Below are 20,450 nucleotides of genomic sequence, written 5' to 3' on the forward strand. Positions count from 1 at the left end.
AGCACCCCAGTAAGGGGGTGCGGGGTCTCCCGCAAAGGGTTGTGATCACCCAGAGACTATGGCGAGGACAAAGTGTTGCAACACCAAAGTAGCCAACACTTGGTTGCCCCCGCATGTTTGTTGGGCCACACATGTGGTTGCAATAAATGAGAAGATTGTATCTCCATAATCAAGGATTTGCAGCTTGCAAATCTTGGCTCAATAAATGCTACGTATGCTACGCATGCTTTTGGCTCAATAAATGCCATGCATACTACGCTATCTCCATGTTTCTTCTTCCCCCGCCCCTATAAAATGGGTTGTGTGTTGTAGAGAAAATAGGATAGACGCAAGAGTAATCAGTGGTGTAAGCAAGTGAGCTGTGTGTTATAAACTGTGATTGAGAGGCAGAGAGATTGAGCTGAGAGTTGAGTTTGAGTGTGTTACTCCTCCTCCACTGTATTTCCTATTAATATAGTGAAACTCCCTCTCTCTCGTAGACGTAAGCCGAGTTTGGCTGAACCACGTAACTCTGGTGTTCTTTGTGATTGCTTGTGTTTTTGTTCTGGACCATCCCCAATCCCTAACAATATCTAAGACCTTGGCAAAGTAGCACTCATGAATTATCTAGATAGGGCACATGACCAAGAAAACATGCCAATTCGGGAACTAGCTAGAGCCCAATTTTTTAGTTGTGTGCTTGTGTGATAACGAGTTTGCAATAAAAGGATCTAGATCCAAACCAAAAAAAATATTCTGCTTGTATGTTGCCATATATTCTCTCCTTCAACAGGTGGGTTTGATTCAAGTAAAAAAGGCATTAGGACTATTACACTCTTCTTTGCTTGCCTTAAGCCGTTTCTTTAAAATTATCTTTTATTTTTCAAGTTGAATCATATGGGGATTGTTGGATTAATTTTAAGTGTGCTTTGTTGCTTTTTGTCCCACATTCATAGAAAAGTGTCACATTGGTAGAAAAGTTGTTTTGAATTTTTATTTCTTTGTTTATACCACATTGGTGAGAAGTGTTTTTTGGACTTGAGGTTGAAGCTATATAAAGAGCTTAACTCTCCATTTGTAAAACACACCTCAAAGTTGTACTTTGTCAAGAAGTAGTGGATTGTTCGTCGGCGCTAGAGGACATAGGTAATTTTGTACCAAACCTCGTTAAATTCTTGTCTTGTTCTTTTTACTGTCTTTTATTATTAGTTTCTGCATTGCTTTAATTTTTTTATATATTTAATAGCATTAGTTGTAGTATTGGTATTTGGTACAAGTGGGGTGCTTGACACAATAATTGCTATCAGAGCTAGGTTGAATAGTGCCAATATGGAGGTATTCCTCTATTAGGATCCTTGATTCCATATTTGATGCCTAAGAAAGATCTTGTCTAAGCGAGTGCTTAAAGACCATTACGGCTCAGTCGCTCCCTGGAGTTCGGCCTGGTCAAAGTGGAATTTCATAGGATAAAATAGAGAAGACATAGTTGGTACGTACTATTCATCCTAGGCCTTTTGCTTTGTTGGTTGTTATTGAATATATAGAAGATGGCAGAAACTATAGTAGAATAAACTCTGTCCACATGAACTCCAACCCCAACGGCTTCGACATCATCGTCAATGAAAATAGCTAATGCTCGATTTGAGGTGGAGAAATTTGATGGTACCAATAATTTTGGTATGTGGGAATGTGAGGTGATGGACATCTTGTATTAGCAAGAATTAGATATTGCTTTGGATGATAAACCAGTGGATATGAGTGATAGAGATTAGGAAAAGATCAATCGTTAAACATGTGGTACGATTCGTCTGTGTCTCGCTAAGAATAAAAAATATTGTGTTATGAGGGAGACATCTACAAAGAAATTGTGGAAGACATTGGAAGATACATTTATTAACAAGAGTCTAGAAAATCGGCTCTATTTGAAAAAGAAATTGTTTCGCTTCCAGTATCAACCAGGTATTTCGATTAATGACCACATAAATGCTTTCAATAAAATTTTGGTCGATTTATTAAATTTGGATGAAAAGGTGAAAGATGAGGATAAATCCATATTGTTACTGAATTCTCTCCCTGATGATTGTGAACATCTGACCACCACTTTATTGTATGAGAAAGATAAAGTTACTTTTGATGTTGTTTGTACTGCATTGATTTGTACTGAATGCAGAAATAAGAATCAAAGGGTCCATAAGGAAACAACAGAAGCATTAACAATAAGGGGACGTTCTTAGAATCGTATGCCTGGAAGGAGGAGTAAATCTCATGGGAGACCTGCTAAAGATGAATGCGCCTTTTGTCATGAGAAAGGACATTGGAAGAAATATTACCCTAAATTATAGCAAAAGAATAAGGGCAGAGAACATTCTAATGCCAATATAGCCAACGATGATGGAAGTGAATCAAAATTTTCTCTTGTTGAAAAATCTTCGTCACATTTTTTTGGTGAGTGGATTTTGGATTCTAGTTGTTCCTATCACATATGTCCCAATAGGGAATGATTTTCTAATTTTGAAGAATTAGATGGTGGAGTTGTTTTTATTGGAAATGATAATACCTGTAAAACAAATGGAATATGAACAATACAATTAAAATGTCAAGATGGAACTATTAAAACCTTGGTTGATGTTAGGTATGTTCCAAGTCTAAAGAAAAATCTAATTTCATTGGGTGCCTTCGAATCTAAAGGGTTCACTATCACTTTGAAATATGGAATCTTAAAGATTAAATCAGGTGCACTGGTGGTGATGAAAGGAATAAGGAAAAATAACTTGTATTATTTGCAAGGTAGTACAATTATTGGCTCAATAGCTATTATTTATGAGAAAAATGTAGGTTCAGATACAACCAGGTTATGGCTTATGCGATTGACATATGCAGGAGAAAAATCTTTGCAACAATTAGCTAAGCGAGATTAGTTGAAGGGTGCAAAGGTGTGCAAACTTGAATTTTGTGAGCATTGCATTCCGAGAAAATAGAATAAAGTGAAATTTAGCACTGCAATCCACCAAACTGAAGGTATTTTAGACTACATCCATACAGATGTATGTGGGCCCACAAAAAAATGGCTTCATTGGGTGGTATGCATTATTTTGTCACTTTTGTTGATGATTTTTCTAGGAGAGTTTGGGTGTATTCTATTAAGCATATAAATGAAGTGTGTGATATTTTCCTTAAATGGAAAAAATTAGTTGAAGTTGAAACTCAAACTAGCAAAAAGATTAAACGGCACAGATCAGATAATGGCAATGAATACAGGAGTGACCCATTTATGAAGGTATATCAGGATGAAGGTATTGCTCGACACTTCATAGTTAGAGATACACCACAGTGGAATGGGGCGGCAAAGCACATGAATCAGACTTTGTTAGAGAAAGTTCGATGTATGTTGTCTAATATTGGATTGGACAAAAGGTTTTGGGTTGAGGCTGTTAGATATGCATGTCATATCATCAACCGTCTACCATCATCTGCAATAGGAGGAAAAACACCCTATGAGATATGGTCTGGAAAGTTTGTTAGTGATTATGATTTTTTACATGTATTTGGTACTATGACTTATTATCATGTTAAAGAATCTAAGTTGGATCCAAGAGTCAAGAAAGCAATATTCTTGGGGATAAGTGTAGGAGTCAAAGGATACCGTCTTTGGTATCTAGAGACAAAAAAAATAATTTTAAGCAGGGATGTGACTTTTGATGAACTTGCGATGATGAAGAAAACAATACGCAATGAGTTACGAGTTGAGAAGAAGACTAGTGGTACTCAACAATAGGTGGAGGTTGAGACAATTTTGGGAAATCCAGTGAGAAATGAGACTACACAAAGTAACTCTCTAGTTACAGTGGGGAATAGTGTACAAGAAGAGGAGATTTCAACTTGAGAATCTTCACAGCAACAAGAATCAATTGTTTCTCAGAGGCCAAGACGAGAAATTTGAAAACCTGCTTGGTATACTAATATGGTGGCCTATGCATTTCCAGTTGTGGATGATAATGTCCTGTTGACATTTTGAGTCTGATCCCCAGTTTTGATAATGACAAACCACATTTTACTAATATGTGTGCCTAAATACTTAAATAGGTTAATCATTCAGAGCACACACATGAAAGTGATGTGGTTGCCAGAAAGACCTTAACAAGCACATACTCCTGGCATAATCCTTGGAAATTTGAAGAGCAAAAGAAAGAAGAAGAAGTTTTTCATTGTATTGCTTTTAGTTTTTAAATTTGGCCAGTAATATAATTGCATGTCTTGCATGATAGATTGCATAAGCTCAATAAGACCATAGAATGACCGTAGGAATCCCTCAAGCATTTAGGTTAATAACTTACATTTATAGGGATTTAACTTAGGTCTTTATTTGGGCCAAATTTAGGATTAAGGATAAATTCAGTCGACTGAACCTAGGTAGTGTAAATTACCTTAATTGACTGAACCGGGTGGAAGTCAACAATTTGACTTCACTCGATCGGTTGTACTATTTTTGAACGTAGTTCCTCAGTCGACCGAACTCACACGTGTCTGCCCCTCACAACTTAGTTAATCAAACTTCTAGTTTATTTTTGATTCAATCGACCGAACCATGAGAATAGCAGACCGAAGTTTAGATATAGTCAACCGAACCTCGAAGGGTTCGAAAGTCGCCCTATGTCAGTCGACCGAACTTTCAGTCTAAAATCTTCTCAGTTGATCGAATTTGGTAATTGGGTCGACTGAACTTAAAATATAGTCGACCGAAAACTCTCGGGTTAAACATTTTTAACTGTTGTAAAACAAGGTTAATTTTATTTAACCTTCATTAATCTTTTCTAAAAAGACTCCTATGTCCCCCAGCGGTTTTATTTTTATGAATGTTTATATATTCTACTTCATTTGGGAAGATTATTGAGGGATTAGCAAATATCATTAGCCAAAAAATTCTCTAAATTTCCAAATCCTTATTTTCTCATATACAAGCCAAAAATCCCTCTCTTACTCATCCTACTTGTTAAAATCATTTGGTAAGAGTATTATTGAAATTGTTCAAAGTAGCTTACACTCTCATTGTATGTGTTTGATATTGATTTTATTGAGAGTGAGCTTGAGAGTTCCTTTGTGATTTAATTCATAATTCTACCGTGGGAATACTCTCTAGAGCTTGAGAGTCTTGCATTATTGTTGTAAGTATTCAAAGGCTTGTTTTTGTGTGCTTTTGTAAAATACTTTTCAAACAAGCTTGATTTCAAATATCTCCTATACTTTATACTTGGTATTTATTCCAGAGTTATTTGAGTGTGCACTTGAGATCTTTGAGGTTATTTCTTGTGATTGATATACATATTTTAACTCAAAGATATATTCACACCACTCTCACACATAAACTGTTATTGTTGCATATAACTGAGAGTTGACATTTAGATTTCACTGAGCTTATACTTTCATATCATATGGAAGTGCAATTTGTAATTGTATTGACCATATTGTTGTACAAATCTGTTTTTGTTAGCACCTTTACTTGTACAAAAAAAGTTTTTTGATTGTAATCCAGGCGTGGCCTGAGGTGGAATTCTCCGCCCTGTAAGGAGAGTGTGTAAAGGTTGAGGTCAGCCCTGGTAATTTGACTTGATTGTAACTGGTGCTGCTCCACCCGTTAAGTGAGCAATAGTGGTAATCCTTGGGCTTGCGAGCTGAGGCGGAGACGTAGACAGTATTAGCTAAACCCCGATAAAATTTCTTATGTGTAACGACCTCAAAATTTAAATAATTTATATATATATATAAACTACTCTGATACCCCCTATTATGAAACTCGAGCCTCGGAAGGCACCAGGGTAAATATGAAAATAAAATTATACCTATGCAGTGAAAACGTAATCCATACACATCATATAATACCAGAAATCTGTATTTCTAAACCATAACTATATAATACATCTCTCTCCAAAATACATGTCCTAAAATACAAAACCCTACACAAACTTACCCTCTAAACTAGGGTAATCAATATACTTTCTATCCGCGAGCCTGATCTACTTGTCCAGTTGGCTCACCTGAAAAATGTTAAAGTCATGGGGTGAGTCAACGTTCCGTAAGTGGAAATATGCTATTACTAGTGTGTGACAACTAAGTTAGGAATACTGTTTAAATAACCACTGAACTATAATACAACAGTAAATCTGTAAAGCATATTTTTATTTTCACAATTTAAAATATATCTGTATCATCTGCATTTTATACTCTTCATACTGCTAATATCATACCATACTCATCATATACTGTAAAACTGTATACATATACATAACTGTGTTTTATCCCTGGAACTCTGTATGTTATGATTTGACCCCTCATGATAACGTTGTGCAGCCCGTAGGCGGGACTAAATCTGGTCGGCCCTCTACATAAGTCAATATACTTTACACTACCTCAGTTCGGCCAAACTGCATCCACTCCTAGGCTTGGAACTGGCTGCTACCTCGTCAAACCGGCCCCCTCCACCCAGTGAACTGGGGAGCTGCAAACTCTCCGAGCAAGGTCGATGGTAGCCACACTGTAACGACCTCGAAATGCTTATCATTTTTTTTTCTAAAAATATATATAATAAACATTCCTACGCAGCAAAAAAACAAATCATAAAACCATTTATACATAACTGTACAATACCAGAATCCAGAATATACAGATCACACAAAAATATCCCTTTAGTGCTATCTATCAAAAAACATACACCATTATGACAAAAACTCACCCTATAACCAGGGTAATCTAAGCTACACTTTATCCGCGAGCCTGATCTGCTCGCCTCACTGGTTCACCTGAAAAACGTTAGAGTAATGGGGTGAGTCGACGCTCAGTAAGTGGAAATATGCTATTACTAGTGTGTGGCAACTAAGTTAAAGATACTTTTAAAATAATAACTAAACTGTAATGCAATAAATTATCTATAAATCATATCTTTCAAGCATATCTTTCTTTCTCTATTTAAAACACACTGTATCATCTGTTTTCTACTTTTCATACTGATAATATATTGTACTATTCTCATCATATACTGTTAAATCGTTTTCATACATATAACTATTCTGTATCCCTGGAACTCTGTACGTCATGATTTGACCCCTCATGATAGGGTTGTGCGGCCCATAGGCAGGACTCTATCTGGTCGGCCCTCCAGATAAGTCATCATACTCTACATTACCTTAGCCCGGCCAAACTGCATCCTCTCCTAAGCTCGAGACTGACTACTACCTCATCAAATCGGCCCCCTCAACCCAGTGTACTGGGGAGCTGCATACTCTCCGAGCACGGCTGACGGTACCCACATACTATCTGAGATATGTGGTTACACTCTATCTATATCTAGCAACGGTACTGTGCTCTGTAATCTGTATCTGTCTGTGTATCTTTCCTCAGGGATCTAATACTATATACATATATACATATATACTCTTTTATTGTTTTCATCATGTTTCCAAAATTACCATAACTCCTTCTTTCTATACTGTAAATGTTGTAACCTCTGTATATATAACATTCTGTATAAAAATGTGATATACATACTGATCTGAATAAATATATATACATGTATATGTATATATATAAATATCTGTTCATGAAACTATTCGTATAAAAACTGTATATGCATGTAAATTTCTCTTTATATGTATATCCTTATCTGTATAATCTGTATAATCTCTCACTAAGATTGAGGAGTTACGTATCGCCATCCCTCAATTCAGTATAGTATGATATATTATAAAAAACTGTATAAATTTCTTCATCTCATAAAAATCTACTCAGGCCACACAAGCATTTAAACTCATATTCTAAAACAAATACTGTTTCAAACTCATATTCTGAAAATTATGTATAGTAAAATGGTGTAGTTATACATCTATAAAATCTCTAATATTATTACAAAAACTCCTAGCATAGCATATTTCCCTTACCTCAACTTTGAAAAACCCCTATAAAATTATGGCTCTATACCCGCAGGATTCCTAACTCAACATCCTGAAAACACAATGTCCCAGAACAAAACATCAGTATTTCTTAGTCTACATCATCTCCTATAACTTCCAGAAAGTCAAAAACTTAATAAAAGACCTTACCCTGAATTTGGGATGAAATCCAACTTCATTTTCTCGACGATCCGCTCCGCAAACTTGTGGAGAATTCCATCAGGAGCGTCGTGGTAGCCTCAGATCTTCGATCCGACGAGAAACAGGCCTGGAATCGAAGATAGAAGGGAGAGAGAGTCGTAGGAGAGAGAGAGAGGAGAGAGAGAGAGCGGCGAGAAAAATGATAAAAATCCCGGTTTTCCCATTTTTATACTGTCGGATTCGTTGACGAGACACATCACCTCGTCGATGAGTCCTTCATTAAATTCGTTGATGAAGTCCTGTATTCGTCAACGAAATTCAGGTTGCCCCAAAACCCCTTTCAGCATTTTCTCGTCGACGAAGTCCTGTATTTGTCGACGAAATCCTTAAAGCCTTCGTCGACGAAATCCTGTGTTCGTCTACGACCTCCTTCTATTTCTGTATCTATTTTTTTTCTCTCTTTAATATTAAAATATCAGTATTTTTCGGGTCGTTACACACACACTATTTGAGATATGTGGTTGCACTCTATTTGTATATAGCAATGGTATCGTGCTCTGTATTCTTTATCTATATCTGTCTATATTCTTTCCTTAGGGATCTGATACTATATATATATATAGATATATATATATATATATATATATATATATATACTCTTTTACTGTTTTCATAATGTTTCCAAAATTACCATAACGTTATCTTTCTGTACTGTAAATACTGTAATCTCTGTATATTGTATCTGTAGCATCTTGATGCTATCTCTATATATCTGTCTATATACTCTACCTGTATACTCTGTATGTTATGATAATAGGAAACATGGCATACTATAAACACTGTATATACTGTTTGAATAAAACTGTAATATACTGATTTGAGTAAAATTGTAATATACTATTCTGGATAAATATCTGTGATATACTGATCTGTATAAAACTATATCATATTGATCTGAGTAAAACTGTAATATATTATTCTGAATAAATATCTGTGATATACTGTCTATATCTGTGTAATCAGTATAGTATGATATATTGTAAAAATTATATAAGTTTCTTCATCATATAAATATCTACTCAGGCTACACAAGCATTTAAAACTCATATTCTGTAAAACTAGGTAATAAACTGGTATATATATATATATGTAAAATCTCTGATAACATTATAAAAATTCCTAACATAACATATTTCCCTTACCTTAAATCTGAAAAGCCCCTACTAAATTATGGCCCTATACCTGCAGGGTTCCTAGCTCAACACCCTGAAAATAATATCTCTCAGAACAAAACATCAGTATTTCTTCGTGTATAGTATTTCTTATAACCGAGGGAAAGACAAATACCGAATAAAATGCCTTACCCTGAGATTGAGACGAAATCCAAACCAACTTCTACCACGATCAGCTCCGGCAGATTTGTAGAGAACTTCGCCATGAGCGTCGTGGTGGCCTCAGATCTTCAATCCGGCGTAAAACGGGGAGATCAAAGAGAGAAGGAGGGAGTGACGTTTTAGAGAGAGAGAGAGAGAGAGAGAGAGAGAGAGAGAGAGAGAGAGAGAGTTTCACGCTAAATTCTGTTGAAAAATTCAGGTTTTCACTACTTATAGAGTCGGATTCGTTGACGAGACACGTCACCTCGTTGACGAGTCTTTTTATAATTTCCTCGACAAACTTCATCCCTCGTTGATGAATTTCAAATTGTCCAAAAACCCTTCTTGGTATCTTCTCGTTGACAAGGCGTGGCTTTGTCGACGAGGTCACCTTATGCGCTCGTCGACGAACTCCCTGTGTTCGTCGACAAGGCCTTGTGGAAAAATCTTTTAAGTTATTATCTTCAAAGTGTAATGTCATCGACGAAGCCTACTGCCTCCTTCTGTTTCCGTTTCCATTTCCCTCTCTCTTTATTATTTAAATACCATTATTTTTCGGGTCGTTACATTGTGTCTGCTTTTAATTTTCGCATTTAAATTTTAGTACTTGAATGTTTGCATTTAATTTTTTTAATTTTTGATCGAGTTTATGATTATATAGAATGACCCTAGGTTTTTGTAATACTGGTTGAGGAATCTGAATTGACTTAGGCAAAAGTTTTAAAATTCCAATTCACCCCCCCTCTTGGGAATACACCAATTCCAACATGTCTTTTCCACTTTCAAAGAAGCGATGAGGAACTCTGAATCAGACAAGTGGAAAAAAGTGATGGATAAAGAAATGCAGTCTCTTCATCAGAATCAGACTTGGGAGCTAACCCAACTGCCCAAGGGTAAGAAAGCAATTGGTTGCAAATGAGTTTATGTAAAGAAAGAAGGATTTTCAGATGCAAATAATGTTCGCATCAAAGATAGATTGGTAGCTAAGGGCTACACACAGAAGGAAGGCATTGATTATAATGAGGTATTTTCTTTAGTTGTTAAACATTCTTCCATTTGAATTTTGTTAGCTTTGGTAGCACAATTTGATCTTAAACTATTTCAGCTCGACGTAAAAACTGTATTTTTACATGGTGATTTGGAAGAGAAAATCTATATGACTTAGTCAGATGGATTTCAGGTTGCTGGAAAAGAAAATTGGGTATGTAAACTTGGGAATTTATTGTATATATGGTTTAAAATAGTCTCCAAGATAGTGGTACAAACGATTTCATCAGTTTATGATGGGTCACAAGTACATTAGAAATAAACATGATCATTGTGTCTATTTTCGTAAACTACAAAATGGATCTTTTTATATATTTACTCTTGTATGTTGATGATATATTGATAGCTTCAAAGAATAAGGAAGAAATCAATAAGTTGAAAAGTTAGTTAAATTAAGAGTTTGGGATGAAAGATCTTGGTTAAGCAAAGAAGATACTTGACGTGGAGATTCGCAGAGATGGAATGAGAGGAATAGTTAGTTTGTCTCAGAAACAGTATTTAAAGAAGGTAGTACAAAGTTTTCGCATGTCTGAGTAGTCAAAACCAGTAAGCACTCCTCTTGCTCCTCAGTTCAAACTTAGTGCAACTTTATTTCCTAAATTAGATGAGGAATGCAAGTATATATCACAAGTTCCTTATGCAAGTGCTGTTGGAAGTCTGATGTATGCAATGGTTTGTATTAGATATGATATTTCACAAACTGTTAGTATGGTAAGCAGCTAAATGCATGATTCAGGTAAAGGACATTAGTAAGCTGTGAAATGGATTTTGAGATATATTATGAATACGATTGATGTTGGTATAGTATTTGAGAAAAATAATACTATTGATTAACGGTTTGTTGGATATGTGGATTTAGATTTTGCAGGAGATCTGGATAAACATCGATCAACTACTGGATATGTTTTTACATTTGCTAATGGTTCAGTGAGTGGAGGTCTACCTTACAGTCTACCATTGCCTTGTCTACAACAAAAGTAGAGTATATGGCAGTTTCAGATGCTATTAAGGAAGCTATTTAGTTGTAGAGTTTACTTGAAAATTTGGGAGTTGCTCATAAGCACATTGTCGTGTTCTGTAATAACCAGAGTGCTATTCATTTGGCAAAGAACCAAGTTTACCATGCATGAATGAAGTACATCAACATTCGGTTTCATTTTATGTAGGATATTATTGATGAAGGTAAGATACTTTTTCAAAAGATTGCTACAGCTGAAAATCCTACAGATATATTGACCAAGATTATAACAACAATCAAGTTCAAACATTGTTTGAACTTGATCAATATCCTGCAAGTCTGAATATTTTTGGAAGCTACCGATGGTGTGGAACTCTAGAGAATGTTGGTGACTGAAAAATTAGTTGAATTTATCGTCAATGTGGAGATTTGTTATTTTTTTATCCCACATTGGTAGAAAAGTTTCACATTGATAGAAAAGTTGTTTTGAATTTTTTCTTTGTTTGTTCCACATTGGTAAGAAGTGTTTTTTTGACCTTGACGTTGAAGTTATATAAAGAGTTCAACTCTCCATTTGTAAAACACACTTCAAAGTTGTACTTTATCAAAAAGTAGTAGATTGATCGTCGGCGCCCGAGGACATAGGTAATTCTGTACCGAATCTCGTTAAATTTTTGTCTTGTTCTTATTGTCTTTTATTATTAGTTTATGCATTATTTTAGTTTTTATATATTCAATAGCATTAGTTGTAGTATTGGTATTTGACACAAGTGGGGTGCCTGGCACAACATGCTTCAAATTGAATAGGAACCCTAGTCCCACATCGCTTGTGAAAAGAGTTTTTCTCATACATATATTTGATATGAAACTACAACTGATACCTTCTAGAGGTGGGCTAGAGAATGGTCATTCAGGTTGTCCTATAACATGTGCAGCCATGCCTCACACATGCAGGCATCGACTTCCTTTTGCTACAAGACCTTTTTTCTTTCCTCTATAGTTTCTCTCTCTTGAACTCCAGTCACGACTGTTTATTTTCCAAACTAATTTGAAAGGCCAAATGAGAAGTTTTCTAGACATTATGAATTGAATTAGCTGCTTCAATCTCTTGCAGTGCCTATAACAGGAGGTTGCTTGCTTAGATGCACACTATCCTCACACTCTTCGCTATCTCCTTCCTATTCTCTTATGTGGGAATAAGCAAATTGAAACCATTTGCTTAAGCAAAGGTTGGGTTCCATCTCTGAGTTGTCGACCCATTCAGTATGTAGTAGCATAAGCTGTCGAGTCCTAGGGCTCATATGTTGGGTACCCCATTGGAAGTGGCAATTTCAATTTTGAGGACAGTAGATAATGTATGCTCCAGCTTACAATTCCCACTACTATGGTCCATTCCTCTATTGTTTTCTTTCAAATCTTCTATAATTTTATCAAGTTCTTGGTGTGTCACTATGCCTCATTATAATGAAATAAAATCATTTTTCCAAACAATTAAATCCAATCTAAGCATCGACATTGTAGTGGGACAAGGTCACCTAGTCACCAATTCAATTCGCAATAACAATCTAATTAAATTTTTATAAATTTTATTAATATATATATATATACTTAAAATGAAGCTATGTGTTCTAAGGTTAGTAAAAATTAAAAGTCTCGAGATAAATTCAACCAAACCTCTACTTATTTATTATCAAGATAAAAGAATATCAGAAAATAAAATATATCAATCGTAGACCATTGGGAAAACTATTATGTTTTCGAAATACGTTTGATGAAAATGTACAAGTAACAAATTTAAGAAGATAAAGGCTCTAATTTAGACTTTCAACTTAACTTTCGAATAAGTTAGACATGAATTAAAAACATGTCAACAAAAAAATCACAAAATACTATATATATATATATTATAACCCTGCATCTCATAAAGATCACCTCAAGGAATTACAACTTAGACAAAAAAACATTGATTTGATGATGGCAAAACAAGCCACGCAGCCGATTTGTCAATTGTTCAAAACTATAACCAAATAGATAACTCCTAAAATCAAATCAAACCGACCTAAAGTTTTTCAGCTTGAACCCACATAGACGCACACCCCCTGTTTCAAACTATGATTTCAGTATTTCATGTCACCAAACAGAGAAATGGCCATCAAGAACCTGACCCAAGTCCAAACTACGCACCAGGACAAAAGAGACGCACCAAACCTCTGAAAATGCAAATACAAATGCAGGTGGGCAGACCAATTGGCATTACATATGAAGCAGGGGACTAGGGATCCTGTACTGCGCGCGTACCATGCCCCTTATCCTTTGCCCCATTATAATAACAAAACGTGAACGTACCAATAATTGGTGTGCAGATCCAAAGAAAATGGATGGCTGCATTCGTCACTCATGGCCCTGCCTCTTGCCAGCTAACTTCAACTCCAAACTTTGTTGCCAACTTCACGTGATCTATGGACCACACACAGGAGATGTGGAAGCTGGAGAGACCCAAACTCTATGCCAGCTTCTTGGGATTTTCTCCTAAAAAAATCTGTATCTTCTGGTTATAGAAACCCTTTCAATTAAGCCACAGATTAATAATGATACACATACACCTGTAAACTGAGAATTGAATTAATTAAACAAGTCAAGATCTAGCTGTCTTACTTGCCTTGTTTGCAGCTCCCGATCTCATCTACTACCGGATACAAACAAAAGAATGTTGTGCACTATCTTCCCAATTAAAATAACCTAATATTTTATGGGTTTACGTGTTATGTCATGGTTGATGGCGATTAAAAATACTTTTAGAGTTGTTTTTAGAAGTATGGAATTCGTGCATCATATTTTAATTTCTATAGTAGATTTGAAATAAAGTTGTACCACATTCTATACAAACCCAAGATCTAAGCTCTCAAACGAAATTTTTGCACATCATATTGGGATTTGTATAGACTTGTAGGTAAGTTAATACTATATGTATCACATTCTATACAAACCCAGGATGAGCTTTTTCAGCCCCAAAACTAAGAATCAATGGTGTCCAACTAAGCTAATATCTCTAATTGTGAGGATATCTAAAAAATATGCTCTTGTTTGCACACCTCAGACAGGTTTAGTTTTCCTCACGAATAAAGCACCTCCGCTTGGGCCCAAGAATCCTAATGCGCCTTTCCCTCGTCCCTCATGGAAGACAAATGTGGGGTTTGCCTAAGAATGAAGTAAAAAAAAAATTGCAATCTTTGTTGTCTAATAGAACAAACACCAATACCTTAATTGAGTCACAAACCCATGATCTAAGATCTCTAACCCCTAAACTTAAGTAAGGCTGTGCTGAGAGTGAAAATTTTCCAGTCTTAAATTTGAACTTCATTGGTTTGTATGAAGGTTTTTTTTTCCCAAATCCATATGAATTCAAATCACAACTCGAGAAAGAGGAGTAATCTACAAGGTTATGCTAAATCAGAGATAAGGGGGAAGATTTAATATTATTGATTGATTATCACAAGAAAACAATACATACATCTACATCATTAAACAGTGAAATGAAATAAGATCAGCCTCTCAAGGCAATTCCTTCCCCCAGAAGGGATTAGAGACGAGCATAAATCTAGGCTGTCACTGATGTCTCCACTGCAACCTTGCCAGAGTACCCAACTTCTGACTTTATATCAGCTTCCCAGAGCTCTGGCAATGCTTCTCTAATGTTGTGGATGCTCTCTAGTGCATAATCTGCACCTTTAACTCTCTGAGAAGTGCCAACCTGCATACACATAGTCAAATCATAACAATTTATTAATCTATGGTTGAAAGGGAGGGGGGGAAAAGGTATCCTTTTCATTGGGGTTCTAGGCAAGTGATGCTCTCTATGCATATGGTCCAAAGATCTTTTTTAGTGACTTACCAGCACAGTATGAAGGCCCACACGCTTTCCAGACTGTATGTTGCGGACGCTATCATCAAAGAACATCTGAGAAACCAAGAAATTAACAAAAAAAGGATGAGTAAAATTAAAACAGTAACTGATTATGACAACTCTGTTATTCAAATTTTAGAAGAGATCACGTCTTACAGTTCTATGAGGGTTAACATTCACTATCTTGAGAGCTCGTTCTATGGCATCTACTGATGGCTTGCACACAATTGGGGTGTTTGGTAATCCCAAAGTAACAGTAGATTGAGAAAAATGCCCAATAATGTCAAAGATTTCAAAGTTACTAAGGAATGTGGTTGTGCTAGCAGTTGTAAGTCTAGAGCCCACAAACTCAGCGTCATCCTCATCATCCGATACAGCAGGCTTGTGAGTAGGATTCAAAGTCTCAAAGCAGATGATCCCTTCAAAACAGTCTTCTAACCCAAGTTTCCCAAGAACTTTAGCTGCATGGATCTTGTCCGCATTTGTGAATATCTATTTTACATGGAAAATAGAAAGACTAAAGTGAGCAAACCGCTTTACACCTATATAGTTTTGGTTGTGTTTGGGAGCATGGATTTTGGTTCTTGAACTTGATATGTGTAGATTTGGTCAAAATTTAATTCAATTGCATATTGTATTTTCTAAGCTCCCAAGCACTGGGTCAAGAGTTCTATCAAGTGATAAGGGACTCACAACTTTCCGAAGAGGCAAGCTTAGCAAGATACTCCTTAAGACAGGGTCTGGCTTTAGGTTCTCGTAAGGCAATCTCCCATGCACAAAACTGTGAAACATGAACATAAGATGTTTAGTGACTATCACAAACAGAAACAAACTTAATGAAAAGTTCTTATATATTTTTCTCAACTGTGTAATAAAAAAAAGGGTTCCCTACCTGTGGTATTCATCATAGTCAAAGTCATAGCCAATTGCCTGCGCCGGAAAAGTCCCATAAACATGAGTTATGAGTGTGGATGTGGTGATTTAGCAATTTTTTATAAAGAGAAAGAGAGAAATCAAGGTCATACCCTAAGGCCAGCCATAGTTGTCCCATAATTCTTGTACAGTAGGCTGCACAAGTTTGGAATTTTCTCCTTCTCTATGCCAAGTTTTTCAATCATATAATCTATAAAAAAAAAAGAAAGCAATTATTATATTAAATTGAAATGCAGCAGCTATATTAAACCATGGAAAAAGAAAGTTCATTGACTCACCTTCAATGTTGTTGCGGCATGCTGTTGCCAAACCCGAACTAAGGGGATAGAGGGTATCATCTAGATCTGTGATTGAAAGATACAACTATTTAGTATTTTGCTGCAGGGAAATAGCTATGAAAACCTTATGCTCTAGAAAGAAAAGCTTACCAAACAGAAGAAAATCATATTTTTGCCTCTGGGCTTGGCAGTCGTACTCCATTATGATCTAGAGACCTTCAAGAAAAAACAATATGAAAATATGTGACTACTAGAAACAAACAACTTGAGTCCAACCCAAGCTCCAATGAACACTCAATTTTTATCCCAAATTGGAATACCCCAATCACAAATTTCCATGACTTATAAAATAATCACAGCCTTGAAACTTATAGTCTATTGACTCAACAAGGATGCGACAAGCAATGATTATAAGAGCATGAAAATGGCGCAGAAAAAGAAAAAGCTCAAAAAGATTTTGAGTCGACAAATTGGACTTCTCCAACAGCAATAAAGGCATGAAAATAATTGCATACATAAAGTTCGTGTGACAGACCAGGCTCTTTAAGTTCATGTGAGAAGCCAAATATGACTCGTACACCATGTTAGCAAGTTCAAGAAGCAACATAAAGAAAAGAAAACTGCAACTGAAAATGTATGATGGAATTGGAATAATTCATAATTTAAAAAGATGGGGTTGATATACAGAGAAAAAAAAGAAATTAAAATACGAAGAAAATCGTTCTTGAACCGTGAATTAACAACAAATGCATCATTGCACTTCGCAGCAAGTAATGAATTTGGACACCACAGGCTTCATTACAAAGAGTTTGTTCTAATCCAACCCAAAAAAAATGTGTTAAATTCGACTTCCAGACCACATATCACATTTGGTGACTGCAAAACTGGAAAGAGTCCCGTAAAAACGACAGCAAAAACCCTACAAATTTGATCCTAAACGACTCAAGCCGAGGATCAGAAACCCCACTCATCGCAGCACCACTGCCCAAAGAAATCGAAAACAAAAGAACATCTATTCTACAATATCGATTATATTTAGAAAACACATAGTGCATTGATGAGATTTGAATCCAGAAACACATCGAATCTTCAACAAGAGGTTCTCACAATCTGAAACTTATACAAGAAGAAAAATCAAAATGCTTGCTGAAGTTCATAAACAAAGCGTACCACCAGACTGAAATGGGCAAATATCCAGAGAGAAAATGAAAGTTGAAAAGGCCCGGAGAGCGAAGGTTGCAGCCGTTCGAAGAGCGAAGGTTGCAGAGGGAGGGAGAGAGAGAGAGAGAGAGAGGGCGCAGAGGAGAGGGGGGGGGAAGAATAGCAGGGGGAGACGCGGTTTAAATAGGCGAACCGTTGCCGTTTCTCTTTCAATTTTCAAATTAATTATTAATTTATTAATTAAAAAAAGAATTAGTTAATTTATTTGAAAAGTTTATAATAATAATTAATCATTAATTAAGAGTTAAATGAGGAAGGAGTGAAGACAGAGACTGCCAGCGCCACGCGTATGAAGGCTAACGGACTGCGCGTGTCGGGCCTTTCTGGACTACCCCTCACTAAATTCCCATTTACCCCAGCTTTTCAGCCGATATTTCGAAACTGCCCTCTTCTGGAAGCCTCGCATTGGTGGGATTTTAAAAGTCGTGTCCACGCGTCGGAAGTCGAAAGACTCGGAACCGTAGACCGAGTTGGAGATGGTATGCGAAATAACCACTATATCCTCGAATCCCAAAGAATTTGAACTTTAATTAACCCCTTTCGCCAAGCTTTGATCAAGGTCAAATTTGTCAATAAAAAACAATGTCATAATTCCAAGAAGCACATGAGGAAGTGTGAATGCCTCACCATTCACCAACCCAGTTAGTTCCATTCAAGCATTTTCAATTTTTTTTTTGTTTATTCGTTTTTGGAGTATTTTGAGTGCGGGATTTCTTGGCCCAAACATATAATTTATATGAACACATTTTTCACATGACTAGGGCTCACATTTTGACCGCCTTGAAATGTTTAGTGTATTAATCTTTACCATACACGTTAACTTAAATGTACATAGAATTTGTTTAAAAATCTTCTTGATTTTTTTGAAATCAATAAATTATTTCGGATGATAAGTAGGACTAGCGACAAAATATGAAAATCGTCGCTAAAGGGAATAGTAATAACAAAATCAATTTTCAATTTCGTCACTAAAAAATTATTTTACAAAGTTAAGTTGATATTTTTATTATTTGTTGTTAGGGCTCATCCTGAATGCTTTTTCTTTTAGCGAGAGAGTTTTTATGCTCTCAAAGTAGTTCACGAACTCTTAAAATGTCTTTTAAGTACAGAAACTCAAACATTTGAATGAGTTTAAAAGTAAAATTGGAAGGAAAAAAATTTATTAAGATGGATTTAATATATATATATATATATTAATATGTCATATATAAAATATGATTGCGTCCTTATCGGATACTATTATGTTATGAAAAGAAACAATTATTGATAACCCATTTTAAGTCATCACAAACTTACACTGCTTTACTATTCAAATTGCTTCTTGTCACCTTATTCAATGTTAACTATTTTTTTCTCTGTCTCATTTTAGAACTATTTTATGTAGAATGCGTACTAGAAGTGGAGCATTAAGTGCTGTAAATCATTGGCATATGCTAAAAAAAATCTATTTCTCTTGAAAAAATGTGATTGACATGTCTAAATCAACAATTGGACCACCCTTTTGATCTTTTATTAACATTAGGAATAAAAAATTGTACTTATTTGTGTATTTTATTTTGATGATATCAAGTATGGTAATAATTGGTACAACTCGGGCAATGATAGATGTTAATAAACTAATCATTAAAAGTAAATCAATGCGGGAGTAGATAAACACATTTCATTCCACTCTATTTTAAGGCAATTACATAATACTTTGCATGTTTGGTCTATGAAACAAAACGGGAGTGAGAAAGAAATAGAATTAAAATTTATACGATGAAATCAAGTAATAAATTCGATCCTATTTTCTTCTTGATTCATTTCATTCTTATGTACTGAACATGTAATTGATATTGCAATTTTTAAATATAAGCAAGTCCATGAGATACACACTTAGCTATGTGTTTTAAAAATTAAATTATTTAAAATTATATTTGTCTGCCCATCAACTCACAGATGCCCATGCATACACACACACATGTTTATTTTTCCAAGGGAAAATCAAAGCATCTATAAATCGTAATTAAAAATTAAAAATAATTTTGTAAACCAACCATATATCGACTTTTGATTGTAAATTTTTTTCCTCTTCTCATAATATAGAAGATATTTACCCTTAAAATTACAATAAAAGTTTTATAAGACAATTATAAGACCAATTATGCTCTATGGATCGGAATATTGGACGACTAAAAAATAACATGTCCAAAAAGTAAAAGTTGTTGAGATGAGAATGCTTAGATGGATAAGTGGTATAACGTCAAAAAATAAATTAAGAAATGAACATATTCGTAGTAAGTTAAGCATAACTCTTGTAAAAGATAAGATAAGGGAGGAATAAATCATATAGTTTGGGCATGTGCAATGTAGACTGTATGGTACGCCAGTGAGAAAGAGTGAACTACTTACTATGAGGGGTAGTAGAAAGAGTAGAGATAGACCTAAAATAACTTGGAATAAGATAGTGAGTAAGGATTTAAAAGAATTTATCGAAAGAAATTGTTCATGATGACATAAATTGGTCAAAAAGGATTCATGTAATCGAACCCCACCTAATGGGATTTAAGACTAGATTTTTTTATTTTGTTACAATTTAAAAGAGATTTACATATTTTTGGCAATTATGCATCCTTATTTTGATTTCGTTTTTAAAAGGAGGCCCATAAAGATGCATTTTTTAATTTGCTAATTTTT

At 35.3% G+C, this 20,450-nt stretch overlaps 1 protein-coding gene across 1 annotated transcript; it reads right to left on the minus strand.

Moving 5' to 3' along the window:
* Positions 1-14,899: 14,899 nt before the first annotated feature.
* Positions 14,900-17,881, minus strand: LOC131160445 (uncharacterized). The gene is made up of 9 exons (XM_058116130.1): positions 17,724-17,881; positions 16,704-16,769; positions 16,554-16,619; positions 16,368-16,465; positions 16,235-16,272; positions 16,036-16,123; positions 15,499-15,834; positions 15,331-15,396; positions 14,900-15,189 (listed from the first exon to the last, which is right to left on the minus strand). The coding sequence occupies exons 2-9, from the start codon at positions 16,753-16,755 to the stop codon at positions 15,037-15,039; spliced, it is 897 nt and encodes a 298-aa protein (XP_057972113.1). The 5' UTR covers positions 16,756-16,769; positions 17,724-17,881; the 3' UTR covers positions 14,900-15,036.
* Between the last annotated feature and the right edge of the window lie 2,569 nt (positions 17,882-20,450).

Source organism: Malania oleifera, chromosome 7 (genome assembly GCF_029873635.1).
Source record: "Malania oleifera isolate guangnan ecotype guangnan chromosome 7, ASM2987363v1, whole genome shotgun sequence".
NCBI lineage: Eukaryota > Viridiplantae > Streptophyta > Magnoliopsida > Santalales > Ximeniaceae > Malania > Malania oleifera.